The sequence below is a fragment of the Capra hircus genome, chromosome 2, assembly GCF_001704415.2.
Source record: "Capra hircus breed San Clemente chromosome 2, ASM170441v1, whole genome shotgun sequence".
In the NCBI taxonomy this organism is placed as follows: Eukaryota; Metazoa; Chordata; class Mammalia; order Artiodactyla; family Bovidae; genus Capra; species Capra hircus.
In genome coordinates this window covers 118,218,357-118,246,347 of record NC_030809.1, presented here as the reverse complement: position 1 = coordinate 118,246,347, position 27,991 = coordinate 118,218,357, and the positions used below count along the sequence as shown (strand labels likewise).

The 27,991-nt window shown below is 38.7% G+C and overlaps 1 protein-coding gene across 2 annotated transcripts in view; it reads left to right on the top strand.

Annotated features, from left to right (window-relative positions):
• TTN (titin) overlaps window positions 223-27,991 on the top strand; it is a 274,875-nt gene continuing 247,106 nt past the window's right edge. For both annotated transcript variants that reach the window (XM_018065217.1, XM_018065224.1), the window contains exons 1-20: window positions 223-433; window positions 2,632-2,735; window positions 5,003-5,206; window positions 6,612-6,899; window positions 7,488-7,573; window positions 7,668-7,912; window positions 12,285-12,600; window positions 13,179-13,331; window positions 13,968-14,105; window positions 15,552-15,683; window positions 17,618-17,755; window positions 18,227-18,364; window positions 22,378-22,671; window positions 22,768-22,890; window positions 24,291-24,572; window positions 24,804-24,869; window positions 25,576-25,834; window positions 26,037-26,100; window positions 26,216-26,431; window positions 27,353-27,495. In XM_018065217.1, coding sequence (XP_017920706.1) covers window positions 2,645-2,735; window positions 5,003-5,206; window positions 6,612-6,899; window positions 7,488-7,573; window positions 7,668-7,912; window positions 12,285-12,600; window positions 13,179-13,331; window positions 13,968-14,105; window positions 15,552-15,683; window positions 17,618-17,755; window positions 18,227-18,364; window positions 22,378-22,671; window positions 22,768-22,890; window positions 24,291-24,572; window positions 24,804-24,869; window positions 25,576-25,834; window positions 26,037-26,100; window positions 26,216-26,431; window positions 27,353-27,495 — 3,376 coding nt within the window. In that variant the 5' untranslated portion in view covers window positions 223-433; window positions 2,632-2,644. The remainder of the gene's footprint in view (window positions 434-2,631; window positions 2,736-5,002; window positions 5,207-6,611; window positions 6,900-7,487; window positions 7,574-7,667; window positions 7,913-12,284; window positions 12,601-13,178; window positions 13,332-13,967; window positions 14,106-15,551; window positions 15,684-17,617; window positions 17,756-18,226; window positions 18,365-22,377; window positions 22,672-22,767; window positions 22,891-24,290; window positions 24,573-24,803; window positions 24,870-25,575; window positions 25,835-26,036; window positions 26,101-26,215; window positions 26,432-27,352; window positions 27,496-27,991) is intronic.

The window sequence follows — 27,991 nt, the reverse complement described above, 5'->3', positions numbered from 1 at the left end:
ACAGAGTTATTCTTTAAGTACGGTTGTTTCCTTGGTAAAGCCCCTTTTGAGGTGCTAAACTTAGCACTGCCAATCAGAAGAACAGGTGGTCTGCGCCACTACCAAATAGGCCCCGCTCCCATCATGCTTTCCTCGGACAGCCAATCAGCCAGCGCCCTGCGCTGAGACGTGGGGCTGTCAGCAGATCCGGCAAATAAAAGACCCGACCCGGCCCTGGCTCTTGAGCAGTCGTGCATTCCCAGCCTCGCCTCGGGTGTAGGGATTGCATAGAAAAGCAAAACTACACAGTCTTGACTGTGTAGTTTTGTTTTTAAGTTAGAGGCTCACCGATTCATGTTGGAGATGGTCGAAAAAACCAACTCTAAATAGGACGTCGTTTCAGAAGCAACCTTGGGCTTAGTCCCACCCTTTTTGGGCACTCCTGAGAAATCAGGTGAGCAGCATCTTTTCTTTCTTATCAGTAGAGTCCCGTCCTTATTAGTTTCTAGTTCCCTACTAGCTTTGTGTGCTCAATGCCTGTAAAGGCGTTTGTCGGACTATTTGGTACTGGTTCTGATCCACTCTGCTTTTTAACTTCTGTTTTAAAATATGTGAACGCTTTTCTTTAAAAAGTTCAATGTTTTAGCATATCAGCAGTTAGTGATTCAAATTGTTTAAAAGCATTTAATTCTAAAAGTATGAAAAGTTGAGGTCTGAAATGATGTAAAATGTTTGCTTCTTTTATAGACTTTTTTTTGTTGTTGAGAATGTTCAAGGTTATATTACTCAGTGATAAAGTGAGACACACCAAGAATAGCTCTGATAAAATGCATGTGGTATCAGCTACACCCTGATGACTTTTTAAGGGAATCAACTGCTGAGGTATCAGTTGCAGGACAGCGACAGAACACTTGCCTGCTGTCAGTCATCTGCTGAAGAGTTTATTTTGGGAACATGACATTTTAGATGCATGCCTTCAGCCCTAATTAGACAAAGGTCTCTCAAGACCAAGTGCTAAAGCCACCAATTTACCTAAATGATGAGAATAGAAGACCCATTTAGGCCAGTTAATTGCAATATATTTATAAATTTTGAAAACAAGCTATATAATTGTTTTCTAAACCACTTAGAATTTCATTATGTGTTTTAATTTAACTCATCAAATTATATGATATTAAATAAACGTTGATGTTAAGGGCAAGAAGTAGTGTTTTAGAGACTTATTTCAAATTATGCCTTGATTTCTCATCTTCCTGAAATTAGATGACTAACTGTAAATGCCTATAAATACATAGGTATATAAATGGTACAAGAATACAGCTATTTTTAGAAGATGCACTCACTTGGAAACAGAAAAAGTTAGCCAAAAAAAAATTGTTTTTGTGTCCTAAAGATAATATGCTACACTAAGAAATTCTTGGCAACAGTTTTTTTTTTTTTTTTAAAAAAAAAAACCTTTTGGATATTATCAGAATCTTTCAAATATAAATGCTATTGTCTCAGCATTCTAGTTTTGTTTTCTTTTTAACTTAAGTAGAAAGTTACAAGACAGTAATTATGACTAGAAAAATTATTGCTCCATAAGCTTTTAATTAATACAAAATTGTATGAACACTAGTAGTGAAACAGTTGACAGCTGAGAATCTGCTTTTTATGTCAGAATAGTGGAATAGTGACGTTGAATAAGAAGGTATTTATACATCAGAAAATGCTTCTCTTGATCTAAAACTAATAGGCAAAATACTTTCTTGCACTTAACAAAAGAACTTAACTGCCAGTTTCATGTTATTTTCTTTGATTTTTTTAATATTTGTGCTATAAAAGCATAGGTGCTTTCACTTTAGCTGCACTTTACATCAGCCTTCCATTTTTGCATTCTGGACATTTATTCTTTATTAAGAACTCAAGTCAGTATTTTTCAGATCTGTAATAAATTTTGGCCTACCCAGTTAAATTTAAACTTTGTGAATATTTACTTCAGCAGTAGCAACATTTAGTGAGCAATTACAATATGGAGAAATATTAAGAAATAAAAAGCACTGTATGCTGTCTACAGAGGGTTTGTGCTTAGTTGACAAAGCTTTCTAAAACTTTTCAAATAAGGAAAGAAATTATGAAGTTTAAACTTTTAGTTTTGGTTACGATTTTAAACATTCACCTGGATTACTTAAATTCATAATGCCTGAATCTATGTCAACTTTGTAAGTAACAGTGAGTGAAAAATACTGGGAGGAAGGACATTTTAAAATAATTCCTTCAGACATCGATGGGATGCAAAGATTCATTTCACACTTTTCACACGTTTGCTTTTATTATTTGTCATGATCCCTAGTTTCCTCCAGCTTTGTCTTTCTCCTGACTCTTTCCCAGGTTTCCCACCTTTCGTAAGACTGAATTGCTCTCTGACCACTAGCACACATGCCTTGCTCTGCTTGCTTCAGTTTTTTTCCTCCATCTCCCCTTAGACTTGCTTACTCTGTTAAGCTGCAAATCAACTCAGAAGCCAAATTCAAGCCACCAGAGAGAACACTCTGGGCCCACAGATGATCTGAGAAGCAACCTATTTGGAAATGTGTGTTTCTGCTGTCAACAGAGTAGCTGCAGAATGGCCCTCAGTTGTGACCCTCTAACTTCTTTTCTCTTCCTTTGCAGAGTGCCTGAAAAGATGACAACTCAAGCACCGACGTTTACGCAGCCGTTACAAAGCGTTGTGGTACTGGAGGGTAGTACCGCAACCTTTGAGGCTCACATTAGTGGTAAGCTCACACATTCACATGTTCCTCTGTCTTCTGTGCCTCCTCCCTGTTAACTTTTTTGGAGGACTCAACATTAAGCCTAAGTCCTGCTTTCACTTTGTGAAATTGGCCCAGCTCAATGGAAGGGTCATTAGAAGAGTATACCATTCCCAGAGTGCTGACAAAATCGGACAATATAATGGTTTGAAAATGTTTTATTCATATTTATAATTCCACAAAGCAAAATAATTAGCATTGGATTAAAACTGTTGTCAGAATCCAGCTTCTGAGTAGGACCAAATTTGGTCATTCTATATTTGGATTCAGCTGCAGAGCCAGACTGGAAGCCAAGTACTCCAGACTGATAGGGGCCGGTCATGGAGCTACTGGGCGAGTAGCCTGGTGCTGACTGTTCCGTGTGCCTGAGCCTCTGTGGTTTCACATGGAAAATCACAAGACAACTGACTCCTCTCAAAGGCAGAACTTTCAATGATGAGCTAACTCCGAAGTATTTCATTCTTTTATTCTCAATCTTTAAGTGACTCTAGTCCGTGAAAAGATTTCCCAGTCATTTTGAAATAACACTCCAAAATAATATATGCCACTCGTGTCACGTATTAAAGAGAAACAAATGCTAACCCTAGAATTATATTTAATAGAAAGTTCTTTTGTCTCATTTTTTTCCCCTTCTTTTTCTTCTTTATAACTCAGTTAGAGGATGATTTTGAAAATGGAAGATTTCTGGGACCTGTCATCATGTAACAAAATGGTGGTAGTCTATGAATCATATTGTAAATAATCTGAAAATTATTTAATCAACATTTTCTCCTTTTGTAGTATTATAATTGGTTATGTAAGATTATATGAATTAATTAAAAGTTGATGCCTGATGCACCTCCATGGTGCATGGTTCTTTTTCTTTTTTTAACTTTATGGCTTATAATAAAGATATAAAATAAGATTTCCTTTTCCTTTTTCTTTCCACATTTTGTTTTCTATTTTATGTGCCGATCTTATTCATAACTGGGTAACACTATTTTATAGTGCACAAATATCACGTGTGATATTTTGACATATCATATGATTTGACATAAATATCATAATCATTCTTCAGTTTCTATTGTATATGTATATAGAGACCCATTCAATTCTTCTCATATATGACAAACTCTGACTGACTTGCAAATAATTTACTTATTCATCTTGTACCACTCAGTAACTCTTGAGCAAGCAGATCACATATAGATAGCTTCACTGGGAAGTTCACCTGCTTGTGGACTAATGGAATCTGGCTTCCTCATAAGCTTCTTGTTCCTTCACACTTTATGCTAACAGAATTCTTAGGAAAACACCACTGAAAATATTTGACACCCATGAATTCGTCAAACTATTCACTCAGCCACAGTGGGAGACTGACTAATGTAAAGACAACAAAATAAACTTTCTCTTGCTCATCTTCACTTCCTCAGTTGAGTTAGATCACCTGCCTTCAGGCCGAAGGCAGAATAAACCATGCTCTGAATTTGCCTCATGCTTCTGAATGCAGAATTTTAGTATATTTAAAACATTCAACCGCGTACATGTAGTCCCTAGTGCCACAATCCATGGTGGGTGAAGAGCATTGTACCTTTCTACCTGCGACTCCTAGTATCCATGTTGTTCTGAAAGACTGAGTTCCGCTTCATCTCTTACTGTATGAGCATGACGTTTTTACTGAAGTGCATTTGCAAGTCGGGAGAGGTCAGGCAGACTGTGTCCCCGTAAGCACACAGTGGGTAAAGAGATGGGCGTGTCCTCTTGTGCCTGTTAGGCTGAACTTTCAGATCCCTTTGCTGCTTTTGTTCTTTATTTGTTTTTGAAGAGGACAGCAGTCCCTTTTTTTCTCACAATTTCCTTGGCTCTTCACTTTAATAAATCTCTTTTGTGATTTTAATGATGTCTATTAAATCGCCTTAGATAGACCCCTGGGCAGGAGGGCAGGTGATGGCAGTTCTAGCCCTCTGTGGGCCACTGCCCGCTGAGGGACCTTGAAAAAATTACTGAGATTTTTTTGGCCTCAGTTTCCTCCCCTGTGAAATGAAGGTGCTGGCCTCTGTGTGAACCCACAGACCTTCCTAATGGTCTGCAACTTTGTACTTTTATCACAGAGCTGTCAAATTTTCACTGTCATTGAATAGCATAACACTCTGGATAGCTTTTATGGTTTAAGATAGGGGAGTGAACATAATGGGACAGAATAGAGGGCTTGGCAGTGCCCCAAACATAAAGATGAATTCTTTGTTTCCTAGGTTTCCCAGTTCCTGAGGTGAGCTGGTTTAGGGATGGCCAGGTGATTTCTACTTCCACTCTGCCCGGCGTGCAGATCTCCTTTAGCGATGGCCGCGCTAGACTGACGATCCCCGCCGTGACAAAAGCCAACAGTGGACGATACTCCCTGAGAGCCACCAATGGATCTGGACAAGCAACTAGTACTGCTGAGCTTCTCGTGACAGGTAGGCAGGAGGGGACCTGCCCATCCCCTGAAACACGCCACCCAGAAGGCATCTCCAGGATCTGGGGTAGGGGTTGTCCACCAAGAACTAGTGAGCACGAGCAGCTGGAATCCAGAGGAGGGCTCACTGGACGCTGCATTGACAGCAAAGTTGTTTGTCTTGTCTCAAAAAGTGGCTGAGAACTACTTCCTTTATGCATGTATCAAGCACCTAAAAGTATACTAAGGAGATGTTAAAAATTGTGTTTCTGAGCAAGGAGAAAGGCTTGGAGCCTTGTGTATGCACTTGCTAAGGAAATATGACTATCTCCAAGAATTCACACTTTAACAGGCACCTATGATTCTGACGCTAGTGGTCCACAGACCACCCATTTAAGAAGTACTGCTCTAGGCTGTGATGATTAATAATTCTTCATTTACTTTTTATTTCTAAAAAAATTGCACTGTAAGCATAGAAAAGGGGCAAATTTATGATTCAAGTGCATGACACAGTTTCCCCATAAAAGTTACCACCCAGTCTTTACGGCCTCTGTCATTTTTCTCCATCCTTTACTTTGTAAGATATTAATACACAGAACATCACATTACTTTACATCTTACAGAACAATATCTTTCATGAACTGCATAACATTACATATGTCTATCCAATAAACTATGTATTTAGCACTATTTAAGTATAGGGCTCTCATTAACCAAAACAGAAGGAACATCAGGTATGAACTTTAACTTTTATCCAGGAAATTCAGAAGGGACAATGCACAAGGTTGACAGCATCTGCTATTGTTTATTACTCAAAAACATGTCAAAATTAATCCCACTCACCATTCACATTTATTTTATTAAAAACTTCCAACATAATTTTAAAAATCTGCTTTCTGTAGCATAACTAACATTAAACATTAAAGCATGTCATTATTTGGATTAACATTTTGAATGCAAGTAAATATTTGAATTATTTGAATATTGATTAAGTTGGAACCAATTTAGGATTTTATATTTAAATTAGAATGTAATGATTCTGTAAGTTATAGGTATATCCAGCAAACCCACCTACTGAAATATGTAAAGTTACCTTAACATATTAAAAAGTGCTAGATGTGAAGTTGGGAGTAACTGATGGAAAAATTCTCTAAAAATGCTATAACATGATAACATTTAAAAAATGTGGTGACCTAGAATAGCTAAACAAAACAAAGCAATAAAGTATGGTGGTGGGTGCCCTCTGCCACCTCCTGGCTCCGCTCTTGCTGTCATCTGATGGATGAGCTGGGCTCAAGGACAGTCAAGGATGTTTCAGTCAGCGAGTCATGACCTGGTTTCGGAAACAGAGCTGTGATTACTTAAAAATAGCTTGTTGGGAGTACCCCGACTGGCACTGGTCCTGACTTTCTTCCCTTCTGCTGCAGCGGAGACAGCACCACCCAACTTCACTCAACGGCTGCAGAGCATGACTGTGAGACAAGGAAGCCAAGTGCGACTCCAAGTGAGAGTGACTGGAATCCCTACACCTGTGGTGAAGTTCTACCGGGATGGAGCCGAAATCCAGAGCTCCCTTGATTTTCAAATTTCACAAGAAGGCGAACTCTACAGCTTACTGATTGCAGAAGCATACCCAGAAGACTCTGGCACCTATTCAGTAAATGCAACCAATAGCGTTGGAAGAGCTACTTCCACTGCCGAATTACTGGTTCAAGGTATGCCCTGGAGGTTGAGCAACAGGAGGCGGGAGAGGGGACACTTAGGACCGAGTGGGACCAGGGGTCCACCTGCCTTCCCTCTGAGGTCATGGAATACTGTGAGCTGAAATCAAAGCTGGCTTTTCAACACCCATAAAAAGGAGGCGTTTAGAAGCAATCTGTAATTCTTTTTAATTTTATTTTTACTTTATTTTACTTTACAATACTGTATTGGTTTTGCCATACATTGACATGAATCCACCACGGGTGTATACGAGCTCCCAATCTGTAATTTTTAACGCCACTAGAAATTGGAAAGTATTTCAATTAAGTCATCTACATTTTCAAATTATTGGCAAATAATGAATTTTTAAAAAGGATTCTAAGTAAACTCATAATAAATAATAAATATTTTCAAATAAATAATAATAAATATTTTCTTTGTTTAAACCTAATTTCTATTTATACAAAATCCAAATCTTACTGCAATTGTCCCCATTGGGATACCTAGAAAATCCTATTGACTTTGTAGACAGAATTAACATAACCCCTTTAAAACTGGATCCTTGTGCTCCCTCCTAAATACTTGTCTTTCCCTTCCTACAGGTGAAGAAGTAGTACCCGCTAAAAGGACAAAGACAATTGTTTCGACTGCTCAGATTTCAGAAACACGACAAACTCGAATTGAAAAGGTTTTCTTGAAATATATACTGTATCTACTGCCTTTTAAATTGTTGCTTCACCAACTATTTCTTCTCACCATGGTCTTTGTTTTTCTCTTTGCAGAAGATTGAGGCCCACTTTGATGCCAGATCAATTGCAGCGGTTGAGATGGTCATAGATGGTGCCGCTGGGCAACAGCTGCCGCATAAAACACCTCCCAGGATACCTCCTAAACCAAAATCAAGGTCTCCCACACCACCATCCATTGCTGCCAAAGCACAGTTGGCTCGACAGCAATCCCCATCGCCGATAAGACACTCCCCTTCCCCCGTCAGACATGTGCGGGCACCGACTCCATCTCCTGTCAGGTACAGCTTTTTAAAAGAGATCAGGTCATTATGCGTTTTAAAATTAGGTTTAATCTGATAAGAAGAGATATAAAAGGAAGGAATAAGGAATGTTGTGTGTGATAAAAAGAGTTAAACCAAAAAGATATTATGATTTTCACAAATCTTTACCGTCCATGGGTAAATTGGAAAACTTTCTGAGCTCTAATTCTACATTCTTACTTGCATGCCATTCAATATCTGCCCTCGGAGCTAAGAGAAAGCACAGTGAGATGCGAAGAGCACAGAATTTAAGGTTGGAAGCCCTGTGTTCAGTCTTCTTGACCACTGGCTAAAATGTGACTTACAGAATAGTTGTAATAATAAAATATTAGTATATATTGACCAGTTTCTCTGTCAGACATTCAGTTGCACTCTGTGTATATTATCTCCTTAAATAATCATAGCAACCTCTAAGAAGTATCACCCCTAATTTTTTAAATAGGTGACCAGAAGTTAAAGAAGTTTAAAGAAGTTAAATTGCTGAAGGTCTTAGTCATGTCATTTGTAAATTATAGAGAATCATAGTAAGAAGGATCTCAAGATGTGAGGATTCAATGAGATAATTAGTTGAAGGTATCTTCTAAATATGAGTTATACAAATGTTCTTATGCTCTGCTGCTGCTAAATCGCTTCAGTCGTGTCTGACTCTGTGCGACCCCATAGACGGCAGCCCACCAGGCTCCCCCGTCCCTGGGATTCTCCAGGCAAGAACACTGGAGTGGGTTGCCATTTCCTTCTCCAATGCATGAAAGTGAAAAGTGAAAGTGAAGTCGCTCAGATGTGTCTGACTCTTAGCGACCCCATGGACTGTAGCCTTCCAGGCTCCTCCATCCATGGGATTTTCCAGGCAAGAGTACTGGAGTGGGATGCCATTGTCTTATGCTCTAATAGTGAGTAAAACCTTCTAAATATTTTGCATGTGCTTATGTTATTTTATCTAGAATATAAGCTGGATTTCTTTGCTTAGTTAATATGGAGGTATTTTAGAAAGTAAGCATGTATCATCAGAACTCAGAAACTGTATAAGCAAGTGTAAACTATCCATAGCAAATTTGAATTTTGGGGATTTAGCTTAACATGCTGAGTTTTTTTATTTTTTTTTAATATGATAAACTAGTAGAAAGGGAAAGTTTGTGTTCTTTTTTTTAAACAGTGTTTCTTGACCAATTAAAAATTTTTTTAATGTAGAGAAAGTTCCCCTGCCAAGAAAAAGTTTAAAAGAAAAATAAGTTAATAGTTGATTCAAAAAATATTCAAACTTATTGTGACATTACTGTCATCAAAAAATGTGATATTGGTAAATAAATAGGATATACATGGGGAAGCGGAACAAAGGATCCAAAAATTAATCCAGGTACCCAGGAAATTCAATTTTTAATCCAAGTGACTTTTCAGTTCAGTGGGGAAAAGAATATTTTGTGATATGAAGAATGCTGGCCCAATCAGCTATCCACTTGGGAGAAAACAGATGTAAACCTGTATCTCTCACCATTTATAAAATAAGTTTCATATTGACCACAGAGCTAAATTTTTTAAAAATTAAAAAACAAGAAAAATGAGAAGAAAATTTGAGAAAATATTTGTTGGGCAGAGCTTTTAAAAATAGATTTACAGATTCAAATACATAAAAACAAAAATTTGAATATGGCAAAAGCAAACTCACTGCTATACCAAATAGTGCATTTGTTAAAAAAAAAAAATCTATAGGTGCCTCTTCCTCAAGATATGTCATTGCCTCTGCCATAAAATATTAAAGCAAACATACAGTGCCTGCAGTGTGAATAGTACAAGTCTAGAAACCATGCATAGCCTGTACAACTGAGCATGTTGGTGCTGGCTAAGACCCCATAAGAGACAAGCAAATACAAGCAGTAGACCTTGGCGGAAATATTTGCAACATTTCATGGCAAAGCTCTAATATACTAGATGTATCAAGAACTTCAACCCATTAATCATTAAAGAAAAAACAAGCAACACAAATGAAAAAAGTGTAAAATAACAAGTATTTCATACCAGAGGCAATGTCAATGTCCAGCAAATATATGGGAAAATGCTAGGTATTTTCCAGTCTTTATTATAGTGCCCACTTTAAAAATTAAAGATACTGATAAATACTAATATGAAACCTTGGCCTAAAAGCTCAGTTTTAAAAATGTGTCTGGCTATCAAGTTTTAAAAGTGTTCTGTTTCAGGCTAACTCCAAGTTTGCACACCACAAAATCGCAAGACAGGCCAAACGTGATTTCTGAGGGAGGTGACAACCTCACCATATATTTAATCCAAGCCCAAGAGTCATTTAGAATTACAGAGTTTCCTTGATTCTGTGGAGCACTTTGACTGTCTTAGAAGTCCTGAGAATTCATTAATAGCAATTCCAATTATTTAGCCCCCCAAATTTACTTTAAAATGATTAAGAAATTAAAATGTCAATTTCTAGAGAAAATAACAGTTATCCAGGATGGACCATTTCCTGAATCTTGATTTTTGTTGTAAAGTAAGGCAAACATAGTTCACTGAATAAGGTGCATTATATCTCGCTGTGACCAGATGATTTTTTTTTATTGTAAGAGCAGAAATAAGCACTTTCCTATAACGACTCAAATTACATTGATTTTCACAGTTACAGGCTTACCTGCAACCTGCTGCTAATCATTCATGTCATGCTAATCATGTCTTTAAGTCTATTTGAATTAGACCCATTTTACTAGGACAGCAAGAACAAGACATAGGTCGAAAATTGTAAATACATGTCACTTTGCTTTTCTTCAATTAGTGTAAACGCTACATTATTCTAAACTGGTCTTTGTTATGTTCAAAGGCAGTCACTTTCAAAATAGAGACATGTTCCCCTAGATCTCCCTTTTGTTGATTACAACTCCATTTATAAAATGTAAATTGATTTTCACCCAAAGAAACCCTTCTTCAAGAAAATGATTAAGCATTTCTTCATGAAATTGGTCAATATTGTAATGTACTGTTAATTTACTCTACAATTTAGAGTAGATACCAACTGTACCTTGAGCCTTAATTAGAATAATTGTTTTATTTATGATCGATGTAAGTTAAATACCCTATGTAATGTCAGAATACATTTATAAACATTTTTCCTGTATGCAGAAGTAATTAAATGCAATGATAAGGCAATGCTGCCACCTAGAGGGAAAAGTATATTTAAACCCTATCAATTAAAAATTAAATTATGGACAATTTCATCTTAAAATAGTTGACTGATTCCTGGAATTATTATTGTCAATTAGAAGCTGTCTTTTTTTTTTTCTTGACTGTAGATAGCTTTATTCAGTACCCAGATTCTTGAGCTGATGCTGTTGCATTTTGAACACAAAGAAAAAATGATGAAAACTGTTTTGGAAGAAACTGTCAGTTTAACCAAAAACTACATAATCCTTATTTTAGTCACTAAGTCATGTCCGACTCTATGCGACCCCATGGACTGTAGCCAGCCAGGCTCCTCTGTCTGTGGGATTTCTCAGGCATGAATACTGGAATGGGTTGCCATTTCCTTTTCCAGGGGATCTTCTCAACCCAGGGATTGAACCAGAGTCTCCTGAATTGGCAGACGGATTCTTTACCACTGAGCCACCTAGGAATTATGGAATCCTTAGGTTTCAAATTATCCACTATAAGGATATTTAAAAGAAGTTCAGAGTACAATACAATGAGGATGTGAGGGTAAACAAACACAGAAGATACTTAAAACAGCAGTGCACCACACTTGGACCAGAACAGTTTCCAAAGCACAGCTATACCCCTAGAATTCTGCAAAATGACTAATGGGAAAGCCTTGCAATTCACAGAGCATATGGGCATGATGAAGGCTGTGGGAAGTCTTACAGGAAAATGAGAAAGGTTTACCTTCTGTTAACCTCAAGTTGCACAAGCATGTTGAATACAGAAATCTTGCTTCCTTCAACACCTATTTGACATCGCCTTGCCCCCCAGAATTGGGACCACAGAGAAATTTAGAGTTATGTTACCATATTTTCAATGCCCTCTCTTTGACTGTATTTTGGGGAAATACCTTCTGGTGTCTTGACTTTTCTAAACATGAAACAGTAGGGCAGGGCAAGGGAATTCTTTAGGATTAGATCTGATTCTCATACAGAGTTACAGCAGTTGAGAATAAGACTCACTGAGATTTAAAACAAATTACTTTCAAGTAAATTACTTGTCTCTGTATAGGTTAAGATCCGTACACGGCTCAATGCAGAACCATGGATTTTAAAACCCTGCCTTAAACACTTCCAGACTTTTCTTCCTTCATTCAAATCTAATGACCCAAAGAGTAGTTCCTTGCCTTGGCACTCTTTGACCTCTGCCATTTGACTTTCAGGTCCGTGTCTCCGGCGGGGAGGATCTCCACATCCCCCATCAGATCCGTCAAGTCGCCCTTACTCGTCCGGAAGGCTCAGACACCCACCATGCCCCCAGGCCCCGAAGTGCCTCCCCCTTGGAAGCAAGAGGGCTACGTGGCTTCATCTGAGGCTGAGATGAGAGAAACCACGGTGACCAGTGCTACTCAGATCAGGACAGAGGAGAGATGGGAAGGGAGATATGGGATCCAGGAGCAAGTGACCATCAGCGGAGCTGCAGGCGCCGCCGCCAGCACTACCTTCGCAGCAGGAGCTGTCGCCGCTGCAGCTGCAGAGGTACTGCTGGAGCTTCCTCCTTCCTTTCCTGTTCTGCTTTCTCCCACCAGAATCCTGCCATGAAACACAGTCTGTATAGGTTGAAGGAAGATGCATACGAACATAAGAATGCAACAGAAAGTGAAAACCGAATTTGGCTTATGCTCCATGAAAATGCTCTGCACGCATGCATGCTAAGTCGCTTCAGTCGTGTCTGACCTTTTGCGTCCCTATGGTCTGTAGCCCGCCAGGCTCCTCTTTCTGTGGGATTATGCAGGCAAGAATACTGGAGTGGGTTAGCATGCCCTCCTCCAGGGAATCATCCCGACCCAGGGATCGAACCTAGTTCTCTTATGTCTCCTGCGTTGGCAGGCGGGCAGTTTACCACCAGGGACACCTGGGAAGCTCCACAAAAGCTGTGCTCTGTGAGATGTTTATAAATGTAGATTTTAGCAGTACATACCATATCTCTCTTAGCGGTAATAGATGCTTATGCACATGTCTGTTTTACTCTTGATGACTTCGTTTCCACTGTGTTTTGCATTTTCTACTGGGCATGTCATTTCGGAAAGTAATATGCTTGCTCATTGCCAATCCAGGTGAAACAAGAAACTGACAAGAGCGCAGCTGTTGCCACCGTTGTCGCTGCTGTTGATATGGCCAGAGTGAGAGAACCAGTTATCAGCGCTGTAGAGCAGACTGCTCAGAGGACAACCACGACTGCCGTGCACATCCAACCTGCTCACGAACAGGTGGGCGTGGGGCCGTGCAGACTGAGCTGTGTGCAGACTTCCCGGGTTGAACCAGGGTTCAGATGGTTTTGAGGGCTGAGCCCTCCATGGCCCAGACTTTTAGGACATTCTGACCTGGTGGTCTGAGACCAGAGGTGTTCAGGGTATGAACACACTGTGTCCGGTCTCTGTCAGGCAGCTCGGCAGGTAAGAGGTACCTCTCAGGAGGTCAGACAAGGAGCAATCCTGAGTTAAGACAAGTAAAGGGTGGCTGAGAAGTTAAGCTGAGCAAACAAGCACACACCTGGAGCTGTAGTTCCAAAACGGCCCATCCAGAGCTCAGTCTTTCCAGGATCCAGGCCGGGAAACCATGATTTGAGGGCTGCCATTACATTTCTCTAAGCTTTCCCTAAAGAGCTTTGCTTTTACTTTCCTCAAGACCTATGTGACATTTGATTCATAGCTGGAAGGTGTTATAAATCCAAGATAATTTCCCACCTCGTATTTGAATAGATTTTCTGTTATAGTTTAAAATCACTCTAGCTTTCCTCCTTATCCTCTTCTGTGTGACATTTATGTCTTTATCCTGATTTATCTTTGTACCTTTTTATATAAAGCACATTACAGTGTTACTTTTGTCTCCCCTATGAAAATCAGATAAGAAAGGAGGCAGAGAAGACTGCTGTAACTAAGGTGGTAGTGGCCGCCGATAAAGCCAAAGAAGAAGAATTAAAAGCCAGAACCAGAGAAGTAATTACGACAAAACAAGAGCAGGTGCACGTAACTCATGAACAGGTGAAAATGGTTTTTGATATGAAATTGTTGTTGCTGTTATCAGTGTCAACCCAGATAGTGCTGTTTACAAGGAAAGGTGTTGTTTTGTGTCCCTGGGTACTAGATACCAAAGTCTCTTAGAGTCCCCAGATACTTCCCTTGTGTAGACTAAAGGGGGCTCTGGGAACACACACTGGAAGTAGAAACAGGGGTCTCTTCTACACTGACATGGAGATGCAGCGACCACCTCTGAGACTATGAGGGAGGAGTAGATGCTGAGGCAAGAACTGGGAAGAGCAGTAAAGGACATCGAACCCACCGTGCTTTTGAAAATAGCTTCACAAGTGCTTCCTGAGTTTTTGGAAAAACATTTGAGCATGGATTTGAAATGAGGTGGAGAATCTGGCCCTCTCAGGTCAAATGACCAGAAAAAAAGTGAAGAAGACAGCCTCGTGATTGGAGGCATTCAGGAGCAGATTAGCTAAGACCACCTGATGGGGCTGTTGGCCAGCGCTGCCAGTTGTCAGTTGGCTGGTTTGGGAAGATGACTTCCAAGCCTCTTTTAACGCTGAGATCCTGAATTTCAGTGATGATGCTGAGAATGACAAAGAGGAAAATGGGGAAAACTGCCCCTCCCCCAGTACCTTCCCCTCTCATACACCTTAGCTGTCCAGATCCAAACACAGTATTTTCTGGGCTTCCCAGGTGGCACTAATGGTAAAGAACCCGCTTGCCAGTGCAGGAGGCTTAAGAGATATGTGTTTGATCCCTGGGTCAGGAAGATCCCCTGGAGAAGGAAATGGCAACACACTTCAGTATTCTTGCCTGGAAAATCCCACGGACAGAGGAACCTGGCAGGCTATAGTCCATAGAGTTGCAAAACGCTGGACACGACTGAAGCAACTTAACTCACAAGGGTTTGGAAAACATTTTATCTAGGATATGGACAAAAATGTTTTCCCCATGTCTCAGTTTTAGAAAGGTTAAGTCTTGATATTCCAAACCTTCATAATATTTAGGATGTTTTTCAAAGCAAATGCAAAAATATTGTATAAATATGGATTACAAATCATCTGTGTTTGAGTTTTCATTTATAAAATTAAAGAATCAGTATTACTTGTAAAGTCTTCTGATAGCCTGTACTTTAGGATTTCCTTTAGATGACAGAGTGGCACAGAATAATACTGCCGTATATGCATTTATAAAAATTGGAAGTCTTTTTAAAGAAGACTACACTCTCTGATTCAAAGCAAAGGGTGTTGAATCCATTTCTTTTTCTCTAAGCAGCATAACTTATGGTTTAGACAAAGAGCATGGCACTATTAATGAAAACGAGATCATTTTATTTAGTGGACTCTCTGGAAAAGGACTTCTTTGATTTCCTATTTTGTTACATTTGTTAAACATTATGTCACCTTTCATTAGAGATCAGCAGACAATAAGGTTTGTTTTTATTGTTGATTTCAGATAAGAAAAGAAACTGAAAAAGCATTTGTACCTAAAGTAGTAATTTCCGCAGCTAAAGCCAAAGAAAAAGAAACTAGAATAACGGGAGAAATTACTGCAAAACAAGAACAAAAACAAATAACTCAAGAAACAGTAAGTCCAGTTTTGTAAATGCCTTGTAATCTGTTGAGAAATATCACATCTCAGACAGCTACATGTTCCCTCTAACCAAAACCTCCAAGTGGAGGAGTCTTCTGTGTGTATTTTCTTTCTGTTGTTTCTCTATGTCTAGTATTGAAATTCTTTCATGATAGAAATTCTGCTCTCATTGCATAATTTTCCACTCAACTGATCAGTTTCAAGAAGATTATTGACTAGAATAGTTTGGGGCACGTCAATGACATTTCTAGAGCACACTTAACTAGAAGATAGTGATCACTCCAGCCTAGTTACCCACTGGTACAATCAGTTTTTCCATGCATAGCTTAAACTGTAACACACAAACTTTACATAGTATAAGATACACGTGTATGTCCGCCCCCGCCCCCATACACACATACACTAGTCATGAACACTTCAACTAAATATCAAGTGAAAGTGAGGAATTTCAACATTAGGGAAAACCAGTACTTGTGAAAAAAAGTGAATTCCTGGTTGATCAACAGTGGCCTAGAAGTGTTTGCTGGTTTTATGCCATAGAGCCAAGTTGGAACAACCTCAGTGTCACCAAAATCAACTTCTCTCCCATGTATTGAATCAAGCTTTAAAGGGTCTAGGAAGAGGCCCTTTCTTGTTCAAGTAGATTCTTTCATGTTCAAGTAGATTTCAGTGACATTGAGGTTGTTCCAACTTGGCCAGCCTCTCTTAATCTCAAGCTCTTTGTTGATCTCAGAACTACTTTTTTAAAAGGTGCAACTCAGACTTCAAAGCTGGTCAGAGGCCATTGGATGAACTTTTCTCTCCTTAAAGTGAGTGGGAGAGTTTGAATGCACAAGAACCTAAGTTGCATAATCAAGAGCATAGAAACCCTTGTTGCCATTGCAAGGCTGATAACTGACAAGTTCAATAACCATAGCTGTTTAGCCATTTGCCAGTGAGTACTCACTAAGTTCCCTAATGTGTCAATATATCTCAAAGATGAGGACTTTTCAGTTTTTAAAACAATTTACTAAGGGGCAGGTAGGCAGAAAAGAAGTCCATTTCTGGGTGTTAAACACAAATGTAGGCCCTTAAAACAGAACTGTGGTATTTCCTCTCTCACCACTAAGCATTCTATATCCTCCTGAATGTTACACAGTTAACTCGCGATTTCTCCTGTGCCTTTTGAAACTCAAACCTTTACTTTACTCTGAAAATCAGATAATACAGAAAGCTGAGACAGCTGCTGTGTCCACGGTGGTAGTTGAAACTGCCAAGCCCATACAACTAGAAACAATTCTGGGAGCCCAAGAAGAAATTGTCACACAACAAGATCAAATGCACATAACTCATGAAAAGGTGACAGTTCTTGCTGGTGTGAAATTCACTCTTGTTTCATTCCATCTACAAGCCACCTACATTTTCATCCTGGGTCTTAAAATGATCACTTTTTCACCTTCTTCTCTTCTTATAACTCACACAGGAAGCTTCACGATCTCTCAAGAACCTTTTGCTATCTGTCCAGCTTTCACCACCACTTTTCATTCCTAACTTTCGTATTTCCTTTGGATTATTACTAATATAATACTATAATTCACTTTAATATTTAACATGTTTCTATTGAGGATTCCAGTGTACAAGTCAATTGATATAATGCAAAGTTATGTGTTATTGATAGCTCTATTTGCATTTCCCATAAATTATGAGAATAATGTGGAAAATGCATCCTTTTATTGCTCATCACATTTTTTTGTTTTAGACTGAACTTACTTTGATATTGCTACTAATGAAACAATATTGATGATCAAAGCAACTCAAATGACAAAATGTCCTTGAGTAGGAAGAAATGTTCTTACTTTCTCAACTCTGACTTACCTTTTTTTTTAATTAGAGCTGAATGAAATTTAATGACCATTTTCTCACCTTTTTTTTTTTAATCATATGACCAGATATTGAAAGAAACTAGGAAAACAGTGGTACCTAAAGTCATAGTTGCCACACCCAAAGTCAAAGAACAAGATGTAGTGTCAAGAACTAGAGAAGGCATCACTACCAAAAGAGAGCAAGTTCAAGTAACTCACGAAAAGGTGAATACAGATATTCAAGATGGGAAAAGTTTATCTTTAAACTAATTCCGAGTAAACCATTAACTGCGATGTGTTATGAATTATTAATCTGTATTTTCCTTTTTGAATCCCCAACTAAAAACCACATGGTGAATGTATGACTTTTTCTCATTATCTGCACCTTTGATTTTCATTCATCTGTAACATCTGTAATTCATTTTATTCACCATTATCCTTTGCATGAAGATTAGCCTGATTTCTAGAAAGCAATATATGGAATCATCTGGAGATTTTTTTTTTTCTAGTTAACATTTCTAAGGCTTGTGATTCCCAGTCAGTGTGTGCACACACTGCCCCAGTGAAAGTTAACTTCTCTTGTGTAGTTAACCCTGAATAACTTCGTCTTGGATCCCCACTAAGAGGGGGGAAGGGTCATTCCATATTCGTCCAAAGCCCTGTGCAATTTAAACTTGATTTTACTGTGATAATCAGATGAGAAAGGAAGCTGAGAAAACTGCCTTGTCTACAATAGCAGTTGCAACTGCTAAAGCCAAAGAACAAGAAACAATACTGAGAACTAGAGAAGAAATGGCTACTAGACAAGAACAAACCCAAGTTACTCATGAAAAGGTGACTATTGCTATTCCAGTGTGAAATCCCCTATTATAATACACTGATACTAAATCTCATGTGAAATCCTCTATTATAATACTTTAATACCAAGTCTGAGAATTTCTTATGAGACTCTTATTAACCTAATTTATTTTTAGTTATACAACTGGAAAATTAAATAACAAAGTATTTATTATTGTTAATATTACTACATAATCCTTTCCTCACTGACAGCTTTACTATTATTTTCCATTTTTTATTATTAATGTCTAGAATTCTCCAGAAGTTGATGATGGAAATTGCATGCAGGCTGTATAAAATTATAGTATTTTTATCTTTAGACTTGTACACATGGATCATTCAAAACTAAAAGCAGGGGTTTCATTAAGGTAGTCAATTTATGCATATATTTTTTTCACTTTTAAATGTGTTAATTTCTTGATTTTATGGGTATGAAGTTTCAGTTACGCAAGTTGAGTAAGTTCTAGAGATCTATTGAACAACATCACGCCTAGAGTTAACAATACTATATTGTGCGTTTAAAGAGTAGACATTACGTTAAGTGTACTTACCACAATAAAACATGAAATCATGGGAAATGGGGAATAAAAGAAATTGCATGCAGGCTAATTTTAAGAAATGCCATGGACATTTAAAATATATATATATGTGTAAATAATGACTTTTACTGTCAAGAAGATAAAGATTTTGAGGGGTTCATAAGTTTGGTATCTTATGTTGTATAGTATGGGGTTATTTTAAGAAATAACCTATAATTTTCATTATGTGAAACTTTATCTTTTTTCTCTCTGCAAATATCAGATGAGAAAAGAAGCTGAGGAAATCATAGTGCCTGCTATAGTCACTCTCACTAACACTGAACAAGATGCAATATTAAAATCTTGAGAAGCAATTATCCAACCAGAATAAATACACACAAACTATGAAAATGTTGTTTGTAGCATCTATTTGTGGCTATGAAATTGCCATGAATTAACCCACTTCCTATGAATCTATGCCTTGGGTACTGAGTAAACTATTCACCTAATTTTATTCTTCATTGCTAATACAGTAACTGGATGTTAGCAACTAAAATTTTTCAGTCTCTTTAGTATCATAACATTCCTTTCTGTATTTCCCTCAGTCCTGTTCTCTACGTCTACATCTTTGGGTTTATTCCTAAGACACGATTTAGGATCAGCTGTTAAACATTACCGAAGTCTAATATTGGGCTTCCCTCATAGCTCAGTCAGTAAAGAATCTGCCTATAGTGCAGGAGACCCCAGTTTGATTCCTGGGTTGGGAAGATCTGCTGGAAAGGGAATAGGCTACCCACTCCAGTATTCTTGGGCTTTCCGGGTGGCTCAGCTGGTAAAGAATCTGCCCTGCAATGTGGGAGACCTGGGTTCAGTCCCTGGGTTTGGAAGATCCTCTGGAGAAGGGAAAGACTACTGACTCCAGTATTCTGGCCGGGAAAATTCCATGGACTGTATGTATAGTCCATGGGGTCACAAAGAGTCATCCATGACTGAGTGACTTTTACTCCACACTCAAGTCTAATCTTGAATGGCATATCAACCTTTTCAAAGTCTCATTGACATCAGAAATTCCAGTATGTAACATAATCTCATTATTTTGTTTGTTCTGAATCCCACAAATTTGACTATCTTATTTGTGTTATTTAAAATTACCTAAGAATGGACGCTAAGAAAATGTCTACACCCAAAATAATAGTTACTAGTGCAAAGTCTCCTGCATCAGCCACACTGCCAAGAACTAGAAAAGGATTTGCTATTAAATAGGAACAAATGCATCTTTCTCATAAGGAGATGAAAACTGATGCAGTGGAGGTGAAAAGCATTGTTTCATCCCATTTCATCACCAGTTCTCCTAACTTTTCATCCATCATGAGTCACTGTGCTCCTGCTGTTCCATTTAATTGCTTGACTGATCAACACAACATTAGAGACAATTAGATTCAGTCCAGTACTTTCAGTGGAACAGCATTTCTAGTTGTGAAAAGTCAGATTAAATAACACTTTTCTAATTATTCTCAGCTTAAATTGGTAGGAATTGAGCTCTCCAATTCTAGTCCAAATCTTCCTGATTATCTAGTTTAGAAAAATATGAGGGATATTAGAGTCAGAAAGAAATAAATAAAAGCGGCTATCAGCCTAGAAAACTCATTTGTGATTGTCCACCAAAATGAGGGTATGGGTCCACCAGCATATGTATATAGAGTTGATATGTGTTAACTCAGGAAAAAACATATAAATGCTTCCTTAATTTAAAATATCTTACCATAGTTAAGATTCTTTTTTTCCATAAGTTTTAAATTGAAAATGTCCACCAGCATATGTATATAGAGTTGATAGATGCTAACTCAGGAAAAAACATATAAATGCTTCCCCAATTTAAAATATCTTACCATAGTTAAGATTCTTTTTTTGCATAAGTTTTATTTTATTTATTTACTTTTAATTTAAATTTATTTTAATTGGAGACTAATTACTTTACAATATTGTATTGGTTTTGCCATACATCAACATAAATTAAGAATGACATTCATCTGTGTCAATTGGTGAGTGATGGTTTCTTTGAAACTAAGGTTTCTCATTATTAAAATAGAACAATTTATTTCATAGACTAGCTGAAAGATTCAAATGAGATATAATGTAAATGTAATCATTTTACAGGCAAAGTTATTTATTTGTATAAACAAATATAAATCTGTTGAAGATGGTGACATTTTAAAACATCTCTAAAATTAAAGTCAACTTATGGCCCATGTGGTTTAAAAAAGGAAACAACCAGATGAATTAACTTAAACCACCTAATCCTCACATGTATCTTACAATTTAAGATGCAATCTAAAGTGAAAATGGTATCTATCCTTCTTCAAGGCAGATTAGGTTGTTTGTGGCTTCCTGGATGGAGAGCTGGATGAACCCTGTGATCACGAAAGGCCCAATTTCATCTCAAAAATACCTCATTTATGTATTAAATGGTTCAGATCATTTACCAATTGAACAGATATATAGAGGCAGTACACTTGAAAAACATTTCAGATGCAATCTAGGTTCTACTCACAGCAGCAGAAAACTGGACATTAATAAAATATTCCAGCATTCTTTTAAACAGCACTGATGGACATGGTGATGTGATGTTTGCAATATGCTGTTTCCAAGAATGGCACAAAATCATAATATATGAGCCATATCAACTGGCTTGCTTTCTATAAAAGAGAAACTCCTTTGCAAACTGTGTTCCCATTTATGATAATCATATTCATGGAAATGAGAAAACAACATTTCGTTTTCCTTCTTCACTTTAACTTTCAGTGGTAATGACAGTAAATTGAACTTGGCTGCGAAAGGTTGTTTTCTTGAATCCAAATAGGATAACACTTTGATTTGCATCACAGCATCTTCATTCATGTGTTTTCAGAAAGGTGTTTTCTAATAAATTAAAAATTTCTTATCCCTAGGGAATCATAAGCAAAGTACCATGTTCCCTGTGTGTTCACAAGCTTTCTTGTTATCTCCGATTTGCATGTGGGTAGACAATGCTGCAGCGGCTGATGTTTTCTGGATGGGACTGTGACCATATTTGAGGACATTTTTGCCATCACTGTCATTGCACCTACACCAGACTGGATGATTAGCCCCAAAGTTCTGCCTTCGCAAGTGCTGTCTGTCTGCCATGGACAAAATACTGGACAAACTCAAAACTTCTTTACCATATTGTGTTGTCCTGTGTTGTGTTTGTGTGATTTAATGTCTAAGTAAGCCAGGCTTCATAGAGTGTATCTAACTAGACGTCTACACATTGTAACGATCAGTGAAACATTAAGTTCCTAAATGCAATTCTAAGTCACATTTCTGGAGATATTGACATAGTTGTGTAACATGGGCACCATCTGTCCATCACGCCTTATAGGCATTTGTCTTTTCTCAGTGACTATCCCAGGAGGAAAAGTCCCAACCTGACTTTGACATTACCGAGTGTTAATTCTGGAACCTTGTCTGCAGGTGGGCGTTGGGAAAAAGGCGGAAGCTGTAGCGACAGTGGTTGCTGCAGTCGACCAGGCCCGAGTTCGAGAGCCCAGAGAACCCGGGCATGTTGAAGAATCATACGCTCAGAAGACCACTTTGGAGTATGGATATAAGGAGCACATTTCCGCCGCAAAGGTAGCTGAGCAGCCCCCACGTCCAGCCTCAGAGCCCCACGTTGTCCCTAAAGCAGTCAAACCTGTAGTGATTCATGCTCCTTCTGAGACTCATATCACAACTACTGATCAAATGGGAATGCACATATCAACACAGGTGAGTTTGGACCCACTGCCTGTTTCTGGGAAAGCAAACATAACTGCTGTGGTCATCTGGTGAGCAAGGGTTTCACTGAGTTCCATTTCCATGCAGATCAAGAAAACTACAGATCTAACAAGCGAAAGGTTAGTCCATGTGGATAAACGCCCCCGCACAGCAAGCCCTCACTTTACTGTTTCAAAAATTTCTGTTCCTAAGACAGAACATGGATATGAGGTAAGAATTTAAAGAGCATGACAAAGAAATGTTAGGCTTAAAGGAAGAAAGTAGGTTGTGTGATATGGAGCATTTTTGGTGAAGGCAATACAGGCTAGTTTTTGGCAATGTCTGTAGACTCATGTAGACTCAGAAGCCCCTAAAATTCAATTACTGGAACTTGCCCAGCAGAGAGAGCCTAGACTATCAGATAGTTTTCTGACACCTCTGAGAAGACACAAATCCATACTGGCTTCTCTCTGTTTCGCATTCTGTAAAAGGTTCAGTTCAGTTTTCCTTATGCTGTGAGATATTTCAGAATGACATAAATGAGAATTGATACCGATACCAAAGACAGACACTGAGAAGTCATGTGTTTATATACTCAGGATAACAAGATGGAGACATGTTACTGTGTGTTGGTTGGGCTGGACTGTGGGATCACACAGGCCTGGATTAGCACCCTAACTTTGCCCCTTATTAGCTCTGTCATCAGGAACAAGTTAGTACAAGTGAAAACCTTAGTAAGTTGATCAGATCTAATAATCCTCAGTATTAGTCACAACTGTTCTTACTTTAAGGTTTCCCAAGCGGCGCTAGGGGTAAAAACCCACCTGCCAACGCAGGAGACATAAGAGACAGGGATTCAATCCCTGCGTTGGGAAGATCCCCTGGAGGAGGGCATGGCAACCCACTCCAGTATTCTGGCCTGGTGAATCCCATGAACAGAGGAGTCTGGTGGGCTACAGTCCATGGGGTCACAAAGAATCAAACATGACTGAAGTGACTTAGCAGGCACACATTCTTATGTTACACACCCGAGTCATAGAATCCAAACTATATGCTTCAGAGAATTATAAGGTATATTTAATACCTGCATTTGGGATAATCTCAAATACCCAGACAGCAACAGAATAAAAAGAGCAAGGAAACTCGTAAAATATTCTTCTAAGCTTTTTCACTTTCACCTCTCATACAGATTTGTGGCCGAAGCCTAAATGTTCTATTTTAAAGTAGTTCTTAGGAATTAACCAAGTAGTTAAAATTGTTATTATTTTTGAATTTCCCACTGTTGCATTTTCAAACACAGTTTCCTTGGCATGATTTAAGTGAAAATTCATGACCAAGTTTTAGAAGACCTTCAGTCCCTTTATGATAAGAGCATAAAATAAGTTCTAAATACAACTCTATTAGGAAGACTTTCAAATGTATTTTAGAAGCTGGCAGGAATGACAGTGAGCTTTATAACTGGCTTATCTCTGACTTTTCATTAACTATAAAAGTGATAATGAGAACATTAAAAAGGGAACCACATAGAAAATTGACTCAGACTTGCCACGAGAGTGCTGGTGGTGAAGGACTTCTGGGAGGCGACTGGGATGGCAGTTTAGTGACTGTTTTCTGACTCTGTTTTTATTTAGGCATCAATAGCCGGTACCGCTATTGCCACATTACAAAAAGAGTTGTCAGCCACACCTTCTGCTCAGAAGGTCACCAAATCTGTGAAGGCACCTACTGTGAAGCCTGCTGAGGCTAGAGTGAGAGCGGAGCCCACTCCTTCACCCCAGTTCCCCTTTGCGGACACACCAGAGACTTTTAAGAGTCAAGCTGGCATTGAGGTGAAGAAGGAGGTTGGGGTGAGCATCACTGGTGTTGCAGTCCGTGAAGAGCGCTTCGAAGCACTGCGTGAGCGTGAAACCAAGGTTGGTGGTCACTGGAGCCCCTGCTGTCTCTTAATCCATTCCCGGGGAGCAGGACCAGGCACTAGGCCAATCCGTTGTCCTGCCTTTCTCCATTGCTCAGACTTCATTTTATCGAGCATGGTGTGGGTCAGACCTCTTCTCGAATTATTTTTATAATTTTGCATGTGCTAAGAGTTTGAAACTTCCCCTAATTTCCTGAGCATTTTGTAACATCCTTTGTCAAAATTGTAGATAACAGAAACAGCAAGAGTACCTGCACCTGTTGAAATCCCTGTTACTCCACCCACTTTAGTCTCGGTGAGTAAAGTTGATAGTGTTGGATCACATGCATATCTAGTCAAATAATGTTCATACATGCAAACATCAGCTTCTCAAACTTGAAAATTCCATGAGTGCATCTGCAAGTATTTTTTTAAGACCATCTACTATTAGGCACGGAGAGGGGGAATTCTGTGTGACAGCCTCAGTCACATAGCCAGCAGATTCGATGAGTTTCTGTTATGTGTAAGGCATGATTGCAAGACTAGTCTAGCCCTCTTTGAAATCTGTCTTACTATCTGAAAAAATGTATGTAAATAAGCATAATAGAATATAAAAGGTGATAAGCACTTCAGTAGAGGGAGGGTGCAAAGGAAAGTTTGATTACTTCCAGTTGAGGATAGCATGGGACGTTTTGCTGAAGAGGCAATGTTCGCTGCTGAGCTTTCAAGCTTTGTTAGGATTTGAATATATGCAAACAACAGAGGGTACAGGGGTGCCCTATTATGTGACATCAGTACAGTTCCACCTTATGAAGTTGGAAACACCTTACATTTATTTCAAATTGGGAGTATTCCAATTTCCAAAGGAGTTTCTTGACAGATAGTTTCACAGTCTTGATGTTAAGAAAGCATTTTATGACAGTTCGAATGCACAAGGTCAAACGCCCACATTTGGTACAGCATATAGAGATGATTGATGCATCTGCACACGTATCAATACTTCCTGTTTCTTCTTTCTTTAGGGCTTAAAGAACGTGACTGTTATTGAAGGTGAATCTGTCACCTTAGAGTGCCACATCTCTGGATACCCATCCCCCAAAGTGACATGGTACAGGGAAGACTACCAGATAGAAAGTTCCATTGATTTCCAGATAACCTTCCAGAGCGGAATTGCTCGCCTTCTGATTCGTGAAGCCTTTGCAGAAGACAGCGGGCGGTTCACTTGCACTGCTGTGAATGAGGCTGGGACCGTCAGCACATCCTGCTATCTAGCTGTGCAAGGTCAGTGGTCACACCCCCATGGACCTCCCACACACTCCTCACTGCCACCTGACACTTCTTTCTACATACCTGGTAATGGAGTCCCCTTTTAGAATCAAGGGGTTAATTATGGGGTCAACTTAACTGGCATGCTAAGGAGAGGTCAGTAGTGAAGCGAACTAAACACCTGACTTTAACCAGAGAAACGTCTGTCTTCTTCTAGTGTCGGAAGAATTTGAAAAGGAAACAACAGCTGTGGCTGAGAAAATTACCACAGAAGAGAAACGGTAACACCTTCTTTTGCTAATGATTTTTCACTGTAGTACAGTTTTGCTTGGTTAGTCCCTTTCGTACTGGCAAATGGCAGTCCAGAAGCTCACATGAGGGGCATTCTCTTTCCAGCTTCGTCGAATCAAGAGATGTGGTAATGACTGAAACTAGCATCCCAGAGGAACCAGCAGGGCCGGGAGAACCTGCCGCTCCTTTCTTTATTACAAAACCAGTGGTCCAGAAACTGGTGGAAGGTGCGAGCATTGTATTTGAATGCCAGGTTGGTGGCAACCCGAAGCCCCATGTCTACTGGAAAAAGTCCGGTGTTCCTCTAACCACAGGATACAGGTATTTTCATGGTTGAATAATGGAGTTTTCTGTGATTTGTCTGATAGGTCTATGAAGCCAAGAGAGAATAGAATATACTTACCCCACCCTCAGAGGTAGGGTCTTTTGTTATAGAGCCTTCATAGTGTGCTTGGAGGTGTTTTCACACAAAGTCTTATTGAGAAACAGAGTTATGTGACCCAAGTGGATGGAAGATATATATATGATATTCTGGTTTGATTCACTTACAGTGCTGGTGAAATAGGGAAAATGCTGTGGAATTTTTACACACACAGAACATATTTTTCTACCAAGGATCTGAAACAACTTTCAATAAAAAGGCGTAATAATTAAGTCACTAAAAGATAAAAGAAAAAGGGTAATTTTTGAAGAAAGCTGGTTATATGTGGAAATCTATGCTAATAAATTTGCAATTGAATATAAAATTCAGCTTTAAATTTCCTGCAACTTAATCTGAAAATGTATCCATCATATCTTAAGAAGAAGAAATGTAGTGTACCAAAGACTTAATATTGAAATGTTTGAAGGAGTTTATTGTTTTCATTATTCATTTGATCTTCACGTAATACAGGGAACAAAATAATGAGCAAAGAGAAGTATCTTAGTATTTAAATGACCTCATCATTTGCCAACATAAACACTGAAGTCTCTTATTTCCATACAGTTGATTCTAGTAGTAGTATAGTCTATTATTTATTTTGAAGAATATATGACTATTATTTAAAATGAAATTTTTAACTTGTTTGGCCTTCATTACTCATGTGCGTGCATTTCCCTCAATTGTTAGCATTCTTATATTCTATGGTGGAGCTTAGTCCCATGTTTAGGATCATTGAATTTTATACCACAGATCCACATAAGGCTTATTTTACTCACGTAAGGGTTATTTATGAGCTCTTTCATTTGTTCATTTCCATAAAGATACAAAGTGAGTTACAACAAACAAACGGGAGAGTGCAGACTGGTGATTTCAATGACTTTTGCTGATGATGCTGGAGAATACACTATTGTTATCCGTAATAAGCATGGAGAAACTTCGGCTTCTGCCTCCTTGCTTGAAGAAGGTGAGTGCAACTCTAAGTAGTTCCATGTGCACGATAAGAATGGAAATGCAGGGACAAGCAGCCTGTGTGATTGTCAGAAGTCCTGCTGCAGCATTCCAGTTTTGATACTGGCTCTGTCCACATCCGCCCTCCTCTTGGCCTCAGCTGCATAGGAAATGTTTGAGACCACATGGCCTCAAAAACCGTACCAGTACTAAACTTCAAAGGTTCTGACAATAGTTTGGTTTTGGTGCGTTCATGTCTAAGTATATAATGACTTTGAAAATGCAGGAGGAACTTCCCCAGCAGTTCAGTGGTTAACCCTCTGCCTTCCAATGCAGGGGGTGCAGGTTCAGTCCCTAGTCAGGGAACTAAGATCCCACATGCCATGTGGTTAGGCCAAAACAATTACATTAAATTAAAAAATGAAAATGTAAGGATTCTAAATCCCGTGGCCCTCTCGATCCAGACAGATATTAGTGAGTGCAATGAAGACAGTGGAGAAATTGGAGAGTAT